The 16,973-nt window shown below is 45.2% G+C and overlaps 2 protein-coding genes across 5 annotated transcripts; one reads left to right on the top strand and one right to left on the bottom strand.

The window, feature by feature from the left end:
- The first annotated feature begins 724 nt into the window (after positions 1 to 724).
- Positions 725 to 9,750, top strand: map3k8 (mitogen-activated protein kinase kinase kinase 8). Of its 3 annotated transcripts, none has more exons than XR_015110955.1 (9): positions 725 to 861; positions 1,189 to 2,012; positions 2,113 to 2,283; positions 2,935 to 3,196; positions 3,542 to 3,648; positions 4,744 to 4,896; positions 5,665 to 5,911; positions 6,545 to 7,646; positions 8,550 to 9,750. XR_015110955.1 is itself a non-coding variant. In XM_086191750.1 (9 exons), the coding sequence occupies exons 3-9, from the start codon at positions 1,650 to 1,652 to the stop codon at positions 6,667 to 6,669; spliced, it is 1,428 nt and encodes a 475-aa protein (XP_086047876.1). In that variant the 5' UTR covers positions 725 to 861; positions 1,189 to 1,371; positions 1,597 to 1,649; the 3' UTR covers positions 6,670 to 7,711. The 3 variants fall into 3 exon arrangements, 2 of the variants coding, with proteins under 2 accessions (XP_086047876.1, XP_086047877.1); XM_086191750.1 differs by lacking the exon at positions 8,550 to 9,750 and having other exon boundaries at positions 1,189 to 1,371; positions 1,597 to 2,012; positions 6,545 to 7,711; XM_086191751.1 differs by lacking the exon at positions 8,550 to 9,750 and having other exon boundaries at positions 1,189 to 1,414; positions 1,597 to 2,012; positions 6,545 to 7,711.
- On the bottom strand, positions 9,149 to 15,371 carry LOC147241837 (E3 ubiquitin-protein ligase RBBP6-like). 2 transcript variants are annotated; one of them, XM_086191747.1, is made up of 12 exons: positions 15,025 to 15,371; positions 13,345 to 13,447; positions 12,707 to 12,755; positions 12,528 to 12,616; positions 12,203 to 12,281; positions 11,994 to 12,082; positions 11,583 to 11,713; positions 11,188 to 11,291; positions 11,003 to 11,089; positions 10,287 to 10,732; positions 9,879 to 10,157; positions 9,149 to 9,677 (listed from the first exon to the last, which is right to left on the bottom strand). In XM_086191747.1, the coding sequence occupies exons 1-12, from the start codon at positions 15,326 to 15,328 to the stop codon at positions 9,584 to 9,586; spliced, it is 1,854 nt and encodes a 617-aa protein (XP_086047873.1). In that variant the 5' UTR covers positions 15,329 to 15,371; the 3' UTR covers positions 9,149 to 9,583. The 2 variants fall into 2 exon arrangements, with proteins under 2 accessions (XP_086047873.1, XP_086047874.1); XM_086191748.1 differs by having other exon boundaries at positions 10,287 to 10,374; positions 15,025 to 15,370.
- Between the last annotated feature and the right edge of the window lie 1,602 nt (positions 15,372 to 16,973).

The following is a 16,973-nucleotide window of genomic DNA, read 5'->3' as shown; positions in this document are numbered from 1 at the left end:
TTTTATTGCTTACAAAGATTTGAACCGTGAGATCACACCAAAGTGACAAAGGTTTTAAGTTACATCATTTTATCAAAGAGCATCCAGGATGTCTGCTGGTCCGATTGCGTTGCTACATGAAAAAAAAAAGGAAAAAATCCATTGTGAGGCGGACAAAATACAGCAAAAGCCCCTTATGGATTATTATAGAACCCAAGAGGGCTGGTCCGTATTAAATGGTCTAGTACCCAAATTTGAGAGGTCGGATAAATCTGCACGCTCTCTTGGAGGATAAGACGTCCAGCATCCGTAAGAATTTGCTCCAGCTGATTATCGCCATCATCACCACAAAGGTATAGAAAAGCAGATGCACGATGAACGTAAATCAGACTGTTGTTGACGGTGACATGGAGGAGCTCGCTGGGTCCAGAGAGGCGCCTCCCCTGGACTCTGCTGGCCCCTCTGACTTGCACACCAGTTTGGTCTTTGGACTTTCACGATGCATCTATAAATCTTTTATAACTTGAATAAAGTTTTGGAATGATAAAGAAACAGGGAACTGAGTCGCTGTAAGGCAGAGGAAGAAGGGGACGAGGGTTCAGGTGATGACGTTAAACCTGCTGTGAGGATGGGATCAATATCAGACGGGGGGGGGGGGGGGGGGGGGGGCTCACCGACTGCCTGGTCCACACGCGGAGAGGATGTGGGCGGCAATGGACGTAAAAAAAAAAAAAAAAAACGCAAGAAGAAGAGGAACACGTAGGCGTTTGTTTCACTTCTTTCGAAACAGACTGAGAGCGGCGCGTGTGTCAGTCGGTGGATGTTGAAGACCAGAGACGCGCTGAGGAGCGACAACAGTCCCGTTAAGATTGAAACCCTACGGTAAATTGTGCGGTGTTTTGTTTTGTTTTTCAAATCCATGTACTTTTTCGTTACAATCTGTATTGATGACAGTGTGCTTTATTATCTTCTGCCAGTTTAACATTTGAGCCACACAACTTCTTACTGTTGTAGTCCTGATGAATCGGTACTTTGGTTTTATTTCGAAGTCCACGTTAATGTAACTAACTTTGGAATCGTCTGTCCGTTCAACAATGGGGCGGAAGGTTCATTTGTAGCCAAGGAGTGCATGCAGCCATTAGTGTGACGAGTTCAAATCACGACCCATAATAAAGCATCCGTGCGCTGTTCTCTAAATGTTTCTTTCAGCTTTCCTGGGGGTTTCCAGCTTAACTGTGAAACTCCCTTCATTTGTTTGGGAAAGGACTCAGCAAGCCCCGCCCACCTGTGTGTCAAGTCAGCTGATTCGAAGGGAGGCTGCCCGGCTCTGAATGACTCAACCCACGGACGCGCTATGATCAGGGTCGGCTCTCAGTGCTGCGGTCAGGGCCGGTGAGGACACACGGAGATCCGACCACACACTCTTCACCTGGGGGTCTGTCTGCATTCCTTGTGTGTGAATGCAGCTGACGTGTTCTATGTAGACGCTGCATTCCATGCCTGTGCGCACGAACTGCAGCGTCTTCGCGTCACACCATGCCTTAAAAATCAGAAAGGCCACAGAGGAGAGTTGTGAGTGTCTCAAAATGCTCTTCATTTCTGATCTCATTTGCACAGGAAAATTTCAAGTTTACACACTTTGATTCAATATAAAAATCCCAAAAAAATGAATGATCTCCGCCAACTATGACCTCATCAAGATGGAGCGCAAATATGACAATGAGATGGAGCTGCTGCTGGGTCACATGAATATAGAGGACTTCATCAATGCTGCAGAGACTCTCTATCAGATTGAAGAAGAAGAGGAAAAAGTGTTGTTTTTGGATGAAGACACTCTGTCCCATGAGGCAATGGATGAGAATGAGGAGGACTTGATGTGCTGCGGGAGCCAGAAGAAGGACTACACTGATGGGGTTGGTGGTGTTCAGCACGGGACGGTGTCAGACCTCCTGTCCTTCATCAACCTCCTCTCCAACATGCAGGAAGAAGCCGTGCAGCACCTTCCAGAGGAGATGGGTGTCCTGCTGAATACGGTGAGCAGGCCCTCTGGCACTTTGGTGTCCATAAACAGTCGAAACGCTAGCATGCATTATTTAGCCGCAGCTTCCTGATGTTTTTAATTGATATTTGTAGAAGCATATGGCTGTCCAAAATGGCCGCTACCAGATAAACGTGGATGTGCTGCTGTTTCCATGGAAACTGACCTACAAGAATTATGGTTCGAGCCTCATTCCTAAAGGCTCATTTGGCAAAGTTCACTTGGCTCAGGATGTCACCACCCAGAAGAGAATGGCTTGCAAACTGGTGAGTCCTGCTGAATAATGAGCGGAATGATCTAATGACTTCAAACTTCCTTCAGGAAAAAAAACATATTTTATATTCCAAATAAGATTTGTTCACAAAGAAACTAACCCATCATGTCAACGTGACATTTTGTATCTTCTTGCTTAAAGCAGAAGAGGAACTGTAAAAAGGAAATATGTTAATCAGACCAGACAAGAATGAAAATTTAAGCATAATTTCATCAGCTGCTGTGTGTTGTTTTTTTATATTCTGCATTATAAATTTGAAGCTTTGGTGTAATTTGAATCTAATAGTTCGTGACATGCATCGCTTCATTTTATGAATGAGAGTTTTCTTAGTAATAAAGAGCCAAACCAAATAACCTATGGTGCCATATAGTTTTTGTGGCCAAGTTCCTCTATAAAAATGATTTGCTGTGTCCACTTCAGGTGTCAAAGGTAAAATGTGTAAATGGAGAGTGTAATTTGAGCTTCAGCTGGTTAGTGAGGCGGGTTAGCTGTTCAGCCGCCTGCTGGAGGAAGCCAGAGGAAGCTGGCGGTCGTGGCGCTGATGCCTCTGACTGAACAGCGTGTGAGTGGTCACTGCTAGAGTGTGTGTATGTATATATGTATTACACACACACACACACACTCATGTTGTTCACCTTCTCAGATCCCAATCGAGAACTTTAGAGCAGCTGATGTGGAGTTCCAGGCTCGCTTTCACCATGACAACATCGCTGAGCTCTACGGTGCTCTGCTCTGGAAGCAGAACGTCCATCTGTTCATGGAAGCTGGGGAAGGCGGTTCAGTTCTGGAGAAGCTAGACAGCTGCGGGCCCATGAACGAGTTTGAGATCATCTGGGTGACCAAGCAAATCCTGCGAGGCCTGGAGTACCTGCACTCACACAAAGTCATCCATCACGACATCAAACGTAAGACAAGAGGCGGGGGAAAAAAAAAGATGTATAACTGTCTGGCACTAACTTGCATGACAGGTCCAGGAAATTATGAGTTGAGCCGCACTGTTTGTCTCTGTGTAGTTGTGACCAGGTGTCTCTGGGGACCCGTCTCTTGAGCACACTCAAATTAGACAACCTCTATTTTAAGTCAGACCACACAGCAGGCAGGTGCACAGCAGAGTGAAGGCCTGAAGTGAAACACTAAGAATAACATGACGACCTGTACAAGTGCATGAAAGGCGTGCTGAAAAGTCAAGCGTGCTAAGGAATACGTGTAAAGAGCGCTCACTGAGAAACGTGTTCTGTTTCCTCTTGTAGCCAGTAACATTGTGTTGATGTCAGACAAGGCAGTACTGGTGGACTTTGGCCTGGCTGTGCAGATGACCGAGGACACGTACACACCCAGAGACCTGAGGGGAACCGAGGTAAGGGGACCTGCCGCAACATGAACATTCATTTCAGTCGTTGGTTATCTGATCTCGTGACAGAGACACCCGTCGAGCGGAGAGATAAATAAGTCAGCACGTGGACAGTCACCTCGTAAAGCCGATGTCTTAGGAAAAATGAGCAAATGTAAAGCTCTGAGTGACTTGTACAAGTGGCCCGTTCTGATGGCTATGTGACGTGTCAGAGCCAAAACTGCAAGCCCTCTGGTGCGTTGGGTGTTTAGGACCTGAGGCCTGTGGATGCATGAGTGAAGGATGGGTTGTCTGCTTCGATCCCACACAAGAAATTCTGTCTCTGGATCCGCTGCAGACACACCAGGACACCATCAGAGTAGCCCACGCCAGTCGTGTGTCCGAATGATCACCAGCCCAACCTACGCCTGATCTGATGAGAGAGCGCCGCCGTGCCTTGAGTTTTCCCTAATCAATACTGCTATCACATAACTTTAATATATATTTTTGTAAGAATTAAAAAAAAAAAAAACGGTAGTCTTGTGTTTACTGATTTATATCAGACTTCCTGTGGGGTTTGTGGGAACAAGTTTTTAAAACTTGTCAGTACATCACTCCCTTGTCCAAAATACACGAGAGTTACATGTGCGTCAGCATGACCTCGCGTCCTGTCAATAGTCTTTTTTGCTCCTCAGCTCTTGCAGATGTCGTAATCTGGACTAAACTGGGCATTTTCCCATGAACCATTTTTCTATTTAACCTGGAAGTTCTTAGAACATGCATCCTGACTTGAGGGAAGTCCCGGTGCAGACACCCAGCAGCAACACACTAAGCAAACATGTGCTGCCAAGGACTGTTTGAACAAGACTGACTGGAATTTCCAGCAGAGAAAAAAGATGAACTCTGGCTGTGAGTCTCCTTTCCACACTCTGTGCTGCCCTTACCTCACAGAGGTTTTTTTACTTGTTGCTAAAGGAAACCAAAAAAAAAACCCTCCTACTGCAAGAGTTTGTTTTCCCGTGTGGCGTTTTGAGATGTCACACAAATTTGAAAGGACAGATGAAAATCTACTTTCACAACCCTTCAGCTAAAATTCATGTCACTTTATCCTTTTTTATTCAGATGTACATGAGTCCAGAGTTGGTTCTGTGTCGCGGACATAACACCAAGACGGACATCTACAGTCTGGGCACCACCATCATTCATATGCAGACAGGCAGCCCCCCCTGGGTCCTGAGATATCCACGCACTGCCTACCCATCTTACCTCTACATTGTAAGCACACAGACACGAGACAGACTGTACTATCTAACTTGTTGCTTCTGATAAGTGACATATTTTTCTTGACCCCGTTGTGGCTCTCCTCAGCTCAGATATCTATAACATGACACACTGGATCCGCAGTGACATTTGACATTGTTTCTCACTGCTTCTGCTTCAGGCTCTTGTGATGGAGGTTGGTTTCAGTTTTACAGTTGTTTTTCAGCTCCTTTGATTCAAGCGGTTACTCACTTCCTCATGAGCCCACTGACAGAGTCGTGCTGTCATGCAGTCAAGTCACTTTGCTCTCTTCTGCCATTACCAAGCTGATTTACAAAAATCGACTGTACTGGAAATATTGCGATAACAGAGTTGCGCAGACTCCCCTGATGGTTATCTTTCACAACCGAGGGCTCTAAGCAACAGCCCCCACCCACACCTGCAGCTAGAGTTGGAACCCCATAGATTTAGAGAACTTAGGTTCAGTTACAATAGCACAAAAGGCTGGTTTGTTCCTCATGCAGTAACACTTTTCATGTGTGTTTAAGGAACTGCTTTTTATTCATTTTAATTTGATACCCCGAGTGAAAATCAGGTTTCCCATCTGGGATGATAAATTAAACGGAACTCACAATATGGCCCCAAAAAAAAAGGAAATCAACGATTGGCTTACAGCTGTGTGTACTGTACTTCTACATGCACTGTTGTTACAGCCTACTGCAGGCCTTTGCTGTTTATTTTTTGTCTCTCATGCTGCATTTTATTCCTTGTGAATCTCCAAAGATCTACACAAAGGCCCCCCCTCTAGAGGATGTAGCGCAGGACTGCAGCCTGGCCATGCATGCTTTCCTGGAGCGAGCGCTTGAGAGGAACCCTCAGCTGCGGAGCTCAGCGTCTGAGCTGCTGAAGGACGAGGCCATCAATCCGCCCAAAGAAGACCAGCCTCGCTGCTGCAGCCTCGATTCAGCTCTGGTGAAGACCCCTGATGCAATGTTACGCCAGCAGGGCCAGTGCCACGACACCACTCAAGGTAAAGTCGTTATCAGTCATCAAAAAGTAACAGATTGTTTGCAGCATGTGCCCCTTATTGTGGCTCAGTATCATTAAAAGCTCTCACAAGAGGCGTTTGTATCGGTAGAGAGGGTAAAGATCACGGCGACCTCCAAAACATTGTTTATGGCACCGTGAACCTGATATCTCAGGAGCTCTGCAGGAAGCTCTGTCATAGTTAGCACCAACAGTCACTTGGACTGGAGGAAGGACTGATTAGATGTAGGCGGCCAGACTGTTTGGTTTGGTTTGCTTTTTTTTGCCATAACGCTAGAGTTCACACGTATGACAAAGTTTCACGCAAATTTTTAACTGACAGCATTTTACGTTTTTTTTGTTTGTTCGTTTGTTTTTTTTTTTAAGATCAAAGGTTAACTTCAATATGCCATCATAATAATCTGCAAAAACCCTTTCCTGGCTGTTATTCCTTAGCGTCTCAATAACAGCTTGAAGTTCTATTTTCCTAAAAATGACACTTGAAACTTTTTTTGTTGAATGACTGAATCTCTTTCCAGACTGCACTACGTACACGACATTGTTATTTGCCCATGGATGTGAACTGCAAATGGAATGGTTGGAGAAGGCAGTAATTCTACTTTTTTCTTTTCTGCAGAATCTTTGCTCTTCTCTGAAGACTCTGGCCCTGTGAGGAGGAATGGCTCCCTATACATTGACCTGGGATCCTTGTCCGGTTACTGTAAACTGGTGGCAGAGCTCCCTGCTTCAGAATTTTGCTAAAACTGAAACAATGTCACCTTTTATTTATCATATGTGATGATCTGATGGGGCGGCACGGTGGTGCAGTGGTCAGCACCGTCGCTTCACAGCAAGAAGGTTCCAGGTTCCAGTCCCGGCTCCAGCACAGGATCTTTCTGGGTGGAGTCTCCATGTTCTCCCTGTTCCTGCGTGGGTTCTCTCTGGTACTCCAGCTTCCTCCCACAGTCCAAAGACATCAAGAGGGGACGAGGCTGATTGATACTCTAAATTGACTGTAGGTGTGACTGTGAGTGTGAATGGTTGTCTGTCTCTATGTGTTGGCCCTGTGATGGACTGGCGACCTGTCCAGGGTGAACCCCGCCTCTCACCTGAAGGCTGCTGGGATAGGCTCCTCTATGGATGGATGGATAATCTTGTGTTTAATTATCTGGCCCTCTCAACACAGCAGGGGACCAATGAATGGTTCAGGTTGGTGGACGCCTGCAGGACTCTGATGAACACTGTTCACCCAGAAGGTGTGCAGTCGAATGAAACTGCATTCCTCCCAAAACCAGCATGAGGACTGAATCAAGACAAGAACACAACCACATACAGCATTTTCTAACAGGATGAGATGCATTCATGTCCGTGAGCATTAACTAGTGGTGTAAATTTTTCAAGTTTTATCGCTAAAAATATAAGAGCTAGAAAATATAAGCTACTTTGTACCAGTATGTGTGCACTATTTATATATGATTTATATGTAGGTCTTTGTGGACTTCTTATTGGTAATTCTTGTGGAATATTACTAGCACCATCATGCTATGTAAATAAGGCTTCTTGTGAATGAGTGTAATGGTGTATTTGATTTTTTTTTTTGTTTTTTTGTAGGGATTTTGCAGGGGATTTTCTGCCGTACAAGTCGATGTGATTCCTGTGGAAGTCAAACTTTCACGTCATCAGTTTTCATTTAGAATAAGAGGACGAGCTTTATGGTTTCATTACCTGAGTAGTTAAGAGTAAGACTCATGTGTACACACACACACACACACACACACACACACACACACACACACACACAAACCCAAAACAATTCTTTGTTAATCTGAGCACAAACTTTGGGCGGACATTGAATCATGGCATAATGGCTCATTTTAAAATGTTTCCACTTCCTGGAATTCTCACGTACTTTCACTGTGGTGTTCAAAGTATCAAAGCATCCATAAAACTGAAACAAGATTCTGTTGTAATAACTTCAAGGCCTTATTTCACCTGGACTCGCTCTACATCGCCCTGCTATGGTTCTCTTCTGGTGCTTTGCTACAACATAAACATTAAGACATGGCGATTAGCGATTTGCAAGCAAGCAGGCTAAGCAATAATATTTAATGACTCATTCCGTCTAACTTTTTTATGGATTTTCTCCACCCCAATTCAGTACAAAATATCACGAGTGGTGCCGCACGCAGTCACGCCATAAAGCGCTGCCGTACTCTAAACAGACAAAATACACGGAGCAGTTTTGTGTCTTCCATTTCTATGACTTGAATACGCATCACCAAGATTATGTCAACACTAATGCCACGGAGACAACTCCAAAATTCTTGATCGAGGCACAGGACACACAGGAAATGTCTTTTATAGTTTTTTTCTTGTACGTCATGCTCACCTCAGGTCACGAGCGAAGACAGTTTATCGTTCATTATAATATATATTTCACTAACGATTACTGATGAGACCCACCTACAGTGCGTGGCTTCATACCAGCAGCAGACGCAGTGAACAGTTCTACGGGACCGTAGTTTATGACTACATGAATCACACAAGCCGTGAGCCGTGCCGCCCGTAGAAGAGATTTAGATAAACATAAACTCAAGCTGAGACTAAAAATGGTCAGAAGTGTGTTTTCTTTTTTGTTTTAGTTGACTCGTCCAGGGCCCGTTGGGGACGTGTGCCTGTTGGGAGTGGACTGATTGTTGGCTCCCCCTGCTGGTAGTGGATGTGGTTGATGGTGTTTTCTTATTTGGACTACAGGCTCAGCTTTCCATGTTCAGCCGTCCATGTTGCTAGGTGGAGGAACCATTCCTGACATTTGCTACAACCACTGGACTGGAAATTCTGGGCTTCCATGTAAATGCCAAACAGTCAGCAGGACACTGTAGGGAGTCGAACCCCATCCCAGTACACCGGGAGCACCATTACCAGTGTCTTTGCTATTTAACTCTACATGGAAGGGAAGGCTAACCTGCAGGAGTAAAAGCATGAGTGGCAGCAAGTAGCCATCGGTCTCCCTCCTGTGGTAAAGGTTCCTGCACCTCCAGCACCACCAGAGTTTTCTGAATCGTTCTTAGTCTGGACCCTCACCTGGGAGCACTTTGTCATGGTAGACACTACCAGGGGCTGTTGCCCCCGACAACACAGCTACCAGGCTCACAGGGCCACGCAAACCCCTCCACCACGATAAGGTGACGATTCTCGGAGGGGAAGTGTTTTGGTTTTTTTTTATTTATTTTTTAATGAGAACATAAACACTGACAATTATGAAAGTACATGTGGACACTTAAGGACATTAAAACCATTTGAATCAAAAAGTTATCCAAAAACTTAAGATGGTGGGAAACCAGAGTAAATACAATAAAATGAAAGAAATATTAGAAAACATTGTGCAGCAGATTCATTTCATATTTGAAAAAGAATAATAAAAAAAAAATGTCAGGATCAGAAATATTTCAACGATACTGTTGAGTGTGACGTTACAATTTAAGTGCACAAAATATCAAATATGTAGTACAACAGAAATATGACAAATACACAAGTAGAAACAGAAATGTGTAAAAAATAAATGCATTCAGCGACAAGAAATACAACATGTAGAGGTACAAATACACAGATAGGAGCATGAACTTTTAATTATACATAATCTAACAGTTTCTTCCGACTCCATATTAAAGTTCCTTCAGTGCCTTCTATATTTCTTCCTGTCTGGGTGGTGTCGCTCTCTTTTGGCCTCGTTGTCTTCATGACGTCGTTTCCCTGCAGCTCCGTCTTGTCTGAGAAATTGAATAAAAAGTATTTGACAGAATCTGCAACTTGATACGTTGCTCTTGATTGTGTCCTGCAGTAACCATAGCAACATTATACATTAGCCTCCTGAAATGGCATCAGGAAATCCTGACTAGTTCACTTTCCATGTGGAACACCAAAGTGAACACGAGACCTTCAACAGCTTTGATTAAAAAGAGACTAAGTACCGTGAGCTGGACCGGCGAGGAGACCTGGACCGGGAGGGAATCCTGACGTGGTGGGGAGACCGGGCCCGGGAGGGAGTCCTGGAGTGGTGGGGAGACCTGGACCGGGAGGGAATCCTGACGTGGTAGGGAGACCGGGCCCGGGAGGGAGTCCTGGAGTAGTGGGGAGACCTGGACCGGGAGGGAATCCTGAAATGGTGGGGAGACCTGGTGCAGGAGGGAGACCTGACGTGGTGGGGAGACCGGTTTGAGAGTCCACTTGAGGAACCTCGGTGGTGGAACCTGAGTGACACAGATAAAAGAATATCAACACGTATGTCAAAGATCAGCAGGTTTCAGCTGAACTGTGCAGCCTAGAATGAAGGAAAGAGCATCGATAAATTCTATCTATTTGTTCAGGGGTCTGTCTACCTTTCCCCCTCCCTTCTGTGGTGGCTGAGCTTCTCAGGGTTGGGGATGTGAGTGGGGGAGGGGTCAGCAGAAGAAGATGAAGGAGGACCTGGAAGAGAAAAGAGAGATGGAGGAGGAACTGAAGGTGGGACAAATGGTGGAGGAGGAAATGAAGGGGGAAATAAAGGTGGAGGAGGGAAGGAAGGTGGGAGGAAAGGTGGGGGAGGGAGGGAAGGTGGGAGGAAAGGTGGAGGGGGGAGGGAAGGTGGGAGGAAAGGTGGGGGAGGGAGGGAAGGTGGGAGGAAAGGTGGGGGAGGGAGGGAAGGTGGGGGAGGGAGGGAAGGTGGGAGGAAAGGTGGAGGGGGGAGGGAAGGTGGGAGGAAAGGTGGCCGAGGAAAAGGATAATGGGGGGTGGATGGAGGTGGAACCGCATCAGGTCCGGGGTTCCTCTCAGTGGGCCGGTTCTCCTGAGCAGACAGAAAGAGCAGTTCCAGTTAGACAGAAGAGAAGGTTCCTCATTCCTCTTTGGAACATGAAACAATGACAGTCAAAGAAGACTCAGACTTGATCACATCAGGTGGAGACGGAGTCTCAGTGACTCCATACTGATTTAAAGAGTTGACACTAGAGAACCATCACCCTGAGGACATAGAACCATCCTTGTGGTCGAGTCCCACAGGCACACCACTGTTCTCTCTTTCTGCTTCCAACATGAGGCTCATCATGAGGAGGTTCACCTGTTGGCTGGTGGGCTCCTGGTGTGGGCTCGGAGGGCTGGGAGAACGGGAGGCGGAGCCTGTCTCCTCTTTAAACTGGGCCACCATCTGTGGGACAGACAGACACTCACGTTTGTAACGTGAAGCTGCTAACAATGAGAAGCTGCTGCTCAGACTCAGTCATTCACCCTCCTCTGGTAGCTCACCTCTCTCAGGAACAGGTTGTCTGTCAGGGTTTCAGGTGAGACGTGGGACTTAAAGCAGGAGGGACAGACTTGTCTCCTTGACTCCTGCAGGGCCTTCAGGACACCTGAGTGACACAGAAAGAGGGTTCAGATGGAAACATGAACATCAGGACAGCTGAGTCACAGCAGAGAAAGACGAGGACGACGCCCCCTCACCTGCAGGTTTATTCGATAAACCAAGACAGATTCTTATTCATGGGATGGTCAGAATATTAGGAACACATCCACGCTGACTAGATTAATTCAATATAAACAGATATAATAAAATTCATGTGTTGGTCAACGCTCTGTGTATGAGCACATATGTGTGTGTGTGTGTGAGAGAGAGAGAGCGAGAGAGAGAGACAGACACTTACACTCAGAGCAGAAGCTCCCCCTGCAGCAGGGCGTGGTCACTGCGTCTCGCATCAGCCGCTCACAGATGACACACAGGAGGTCGTCAGGTACAGGCTCCTCCCCCTGCTCTTCCATCTTTTCCTTCTTCACACTACAGACAAGTGACAACACGCTGCACATAAACATTTGCCTTTCATTGTGTTTTGAGACCGTTTTCTTTCAGAGGGACTTTACAAAGCTCCATAAGTTTGAAGAGCATGTTGATCGTGACACTTAGATTTGAACTTCAGATGAAGGAGATCTGCGTCGTGTTCCAGATCAAAAAATATCAACAAACCCCGATACCAGAGGAAGTGCTCTGATCCTAGCAGACAACAATTCAGTCCACATTCACCTGAACACAGACACACTCATCTTATGTTGGTACTCACACTGTGCTGGGAGGGATGGCCTGGATCATGAAGGGTTGGGGGACACCTCCACTGTTGACCACCGTCTCAGGAGCCACGGCCCTTCCATCCTGCAGTCAAACACACACACCAACCTTCAGCGTTAATTATGAACATAACAGTTGACAATCAACATCTAAGTACATGCTGCTGTCTGTCCCACACTGACATCCAGTCAAAGACAAACTCACCCTGTTGGTGGGACACGTCCTGATGTCATGTTCAGTGTCTCCACAGCCGTAGCAGGGGCACGTCTTCTTCTTCTTCTGACTAGAAAGAAAAAAAAAAAGAAACAAAAAATGAGAGTTTGAAGGGATGAAAGAGGGGAGAAAAAGACAGCGATGGTGGCAACAGTGTTATCACTAATGGTGACACCACAGTGTAGATTTAAGGGAGTAAAGTCAAGTTTGAGGTGAAGATGGAGTGATGATAGAAAAGAGAGACACATTAGAACAAGAACATGACAATAAAACACTGGGGATGAAGGAGGAAGTCTGGAAGCATCACGTGACTCACGTCATGCCTTCATACATGGTCCGGTGGAGCGTCATCACAGCTCGGATTTTGTCGTCCTCTGATGCCGCTTTACAATTCAGCGTCATCATCTGCACAGGAGTGAAGAGACACAGAGACAAGCTGATGCTACTGTTGTGTTGAGTAGGAGATGTGTGGTGGCGTTTAGTTTGGTTACGTACTGCTCTGTGGGGTGCAGCGGCGTCAGGACGCTGGAGCTGTGATTGCACTCTGAAACATGGAGAGGAAGAGTTGTCGATGCTGATCGACTCTGACAGGACAAACCGTTCATCTAGGAGGCCTCTGATTAATTGGAACGACTACATCCACACGCTCAAAGACAGTTCGAATCAATGAAAGACAGCGAAAAAACAAAACAAAACCTGACAAATGTTTTGGTACTTTATAGTTCTTCATAGTTTCAGCTTCAAGAAATGCAAATAAGCAGCTTGAGCTGCTCAAAATCCTCTTAACATCCTCTTAACATCCAACTGTAGCAGAGTCCAAATGTTCCAGGTGTGTGACTCTAACGACAGCATGTTAAATTACCAATGTTCCTCTTAATGCTCATATTTTCATGAACTACAATGTACTTATGCTGTCAGGAAAAATCTAAATATATAAATACTTCTGTCTGTAATTGATTCTGATGTTCATCTTGAAATGGTCTCGTAAGTCCTGATGGAAACTGATATGAGGATGAAGTGTAACTAAAGCTCTGGTTCTTGGTGGAGGTACCAGGTGGAGGCTGGTCAAGGCTAGTTGGAGTCTTTGCAAAAGTAGAATAAAACAGAACCAGAATTCAGTCAGGACCACTTACTTCTTGTTGAAGGTCTCAGCCAAAGAGACCTGAGCTCGCCAGGGAGGGACTCGCTTTAAGATGACATCCGTCCCTTTCGGGATTTGGTCCTCGCTGGTGTACTCTGAGAAGGAACCATGCAGAAAGAGTTTAAAGTTTACCTCACACAAAACTGTGAAAATCTACTCAATTAAAAAAAATCCTGCTCAAACATTACCCCGAAATAATATGAAATACTGGAAAAAGTTGTCTCACATATATCTGGCATTTTTGTGTCATAATGTGTCAGTGAGTTGTGTATAATGTGTTTTTATACTTCTAGTTACTGTCTCAATATAAGCTGCAGCTAAGTACAGTTACAGCAGTTATGCTGTTCTGGAATATGTGAATCCGATAATGACACTCGTTAGCTTCAACCAGAACAAACAAAATCAAAAACTGAAAGCACTCAAACCTCCAGCATAAAGACCAGACCTGAAGCAGCTTGAAAATATTGGCACCAGACTTGTGGCAAGCTAGTGTTAGCCCCACACGCGTAAATTCAAGCTAACATTACCACCCAACCTAAAGAACAAAGCTAAAATTAGCTTCATACCCATAACAGCTAACTAACATTAGCACCAGACCTGAAGCGGCAAGCTACTGTTAGCGTCATACCTGAAGTAGCTTACTAATATTAGCACCAGACTTGAAGTAGCAAGCTACTGTTAGCATCATACCTGAAGTACATAATCAACATTAGCACCAGACTTGAAGCAGCAAGCTACTGTTTGCATCATACCCGAAGAAGCTAACTAACATTAGCACCAGACTTGAAGTAGCAAGCCACTGTTAGCATCATACCTGAAGTAGCAAACAAATATTAGCACCAGACTTGAAGCGGCAAGCTACTGTTAGCATCATACCTGAAGTAGCAAACAAATATTAGCACCAGACTTGAAGCGGCAAGCTACTGTTAGCATCATACCTGAAGTAGCAAACAAATATTAGCGCCAGACTTGAAGCGGCAAGCTACTGTTAGCATCATACCTGAAGTAGCAAACAAATATTAGCGCCAGACTTGAAGTAGCAAGCTACTGTTAGCATCATACCTGAAGTGACAATGGGCTCTGTTTTAAATCCGCATTTGTTAACCCATATTCATAATAAGCCTAGAAAAGTTAGATTTCCATACTATTTTTTTGTAAGAGTAACATAGCTCTTTTAGAATAGTTTGTGTCCTTGATGTGACTGAAGGACCCTTGGTGATGCAGTAGGCCTATAACTGAGTACTAAAAGCACTCAACTGAATTTGATCTGACATGAAATTTAAACCTAAATACATTTGATTTACACTACACTTTTGAAAAAAAAATAATTTAAAAGGCTTTAGGGTTCCTTTCACCTCTTTACCACCAAATTACACACTGACTCAGACTTTTGACACACAGACAGCAACATGATGGAAGTTATGGCCTCACCATGCAGCTGTGAGAGAGACAGGCATCATGTCACCATACATGTGTGGCTAAAATCAGTCTTGTGTCCAGACCCAAAAACTGGTGAACAGCGCTGGACTAAAACCCCAAAAAGTCAGACATAGCTATGTCTGACTTTTTGGGGTTTTAGTCCAGCGCTGTTCACCAGTTAACCAGACAGCCAGTCAAACCTACACCAGTTGACCCAGATGGAAGCGGAACGCTTGGATGAGTGGTTCCTTACCTTCTTTGGTCTGTTCATTGATGACCAGCAGGCTGGAGAGTTTGGGGTCAAGCTTTTGCGTCTTTATCACCTTTTTCAGCAGGCCTTCCATTGGGATTACGCCCCCATGTAACACCACACTGCCAGAGACTTGTTGAGAAGCAAACTTGTAATGCACGCCAGGCATTGCTAGAGTCCCAAAACCAGTTTGTTGTTGTTCCAGAGAGCGCAGCAGTAGTTGACGACTGAGGGAACAGTCACCAACTGACCATGGAGGAACTTTGAGGGTTCTTATACCAGTAATGTCAGTGTGATGAAGATTCATGATCAAAGGGTCAACATTTTCAAATTACTAGGTTTCCATGGCAACAATCATAGCACGTGGCTGCCTCTCTAATCAGGTCTGCAGCTGTGAAGTAATTTTCTTAATGGAACTTGTGGCTCTGATGCGGGGGGGGGGGGGGGGGGGGCTATCACAGCAGCTTTCAGGCAACAGGCCTGGTTCACCCTCGATGGGTCAGTTGGACTGTGGGAGGAAGCCGGAGGACCGGAGAGGACCCACGACGCAGGAACAGGGAGAACATGGAGACTCCACACAGAAAGATCCTGTGCTTGAGCCTGGAACCTTCCCTCTGTGAGGCTACAGTACTGACCACTGCACCACTGTGCCGCCCTCCTCAAAATTACATGAAATTATTGCATTTACAAACTAAGAGATGTAGCATCACCATAAAACAGGCATTCATGTCACTTTGGTGGCACGACCCAGTTCAGGGTTCAGCTTTCAGGGGCGATGATGAGCTTCAGTGGACGTAGCCTTGGATGGCTGGAACTCATTGAATGGTTTAATCCATTTTTATGAGGAAACAAAGAGACACATGACCCAATGAGCCAGGACACGATCCCATATCATCATCAGTCTGTGAGGTGTTCACTTCCTTACAGGCTGATAAAGGAAAGGAAATAATCCCAGCCAAACTAGAGGAAGCCCAGCACTTCTCAGTTCTTATAAATAAGATGCACATTTCAAGAACATGTCGAAATTGAAATAAAGGTTGTGAATTCTGTTGAGATAAGATCCAAATATCTCTTAACATGTACAATACTTGAACCTTCTTCAAGGGGGAGTCCATGAGGAACTTTCCCAGAAGCCATTACACACCTGGATGTCAGTCCTTTCCCAAAGTGCAGCTGGGATTGGTGGCCTGTGACATTTGATGTCATCAGACAGACGATAAAACCGGAGAAATCCTCCGTGTCAGACACAAGGTCTTTGAATACAGACTAACTACCCTCTTTACTAACCTGGTGCTGTGACACACACACACACACACACACACACACACACACACACACACACACACACACACACACACACACACACACATACATTTATATAGCTCATTTGGAGCCATTTTTGGTGAACAGCATCCCTGCGCTACGTGCACATGAACACACAAAGTCTCTTTCATGCCCATCCTGATGCACTTGCTCTTTTTCACATACTCTCTCTCACACACACTCACGTATTAATGATAGTTTTTGGGTAATTACTTTTAAATATCGTATAGGACAATTTGATTCAATTACCACGAAGGCTGTCCAGGGCACCTTTACCTTCATAGTTCTCCCCCCTTCGTAAGTCTTGATAAATTCAAAGACCCATTCCACATGGCGTGGTCTCTCTTGGCTCGCTGGTTAACCTGTGACTGGCTAAACAGTTTAGTGTCATGATGAATTTTGTCTGAAAATGCTGGCATGGGTTTCAACACAGTGTGAATGGGTAATTTCATTGTTGCATCATGCTTAACCCGAGCGCGGATGTGTGCTGTCTTCTGGAACTGTGACCCTTTAAAGATTTTTATACACTCACACACTCACACACACACACACACACACACACACACACACACACACACACACACATACATATATACATATATATATACACATACATACATATATGTGTA

This window comes from Aulostomus chinensis, chromosome 21 (genome assembly GCF_037954235.1).
Source record: "Aulostomus chinensis isolate RoL2024-O1b breed Wild chromosome 21, RoL_Achi_v1.0, whole genome shotgun sequence".
Classification (NCBI taxonomy): Eukaryota; Metazoa; Chordata; class Actinopteri; order Syngnathiformes; family Aulostomidae; genus Aulostomus; species Aulostomus chinensis.
Note: the sequence above shows the minus strand (reverse complement) of the source record. Positions and strands in the feature narration are given on the sequence as shown.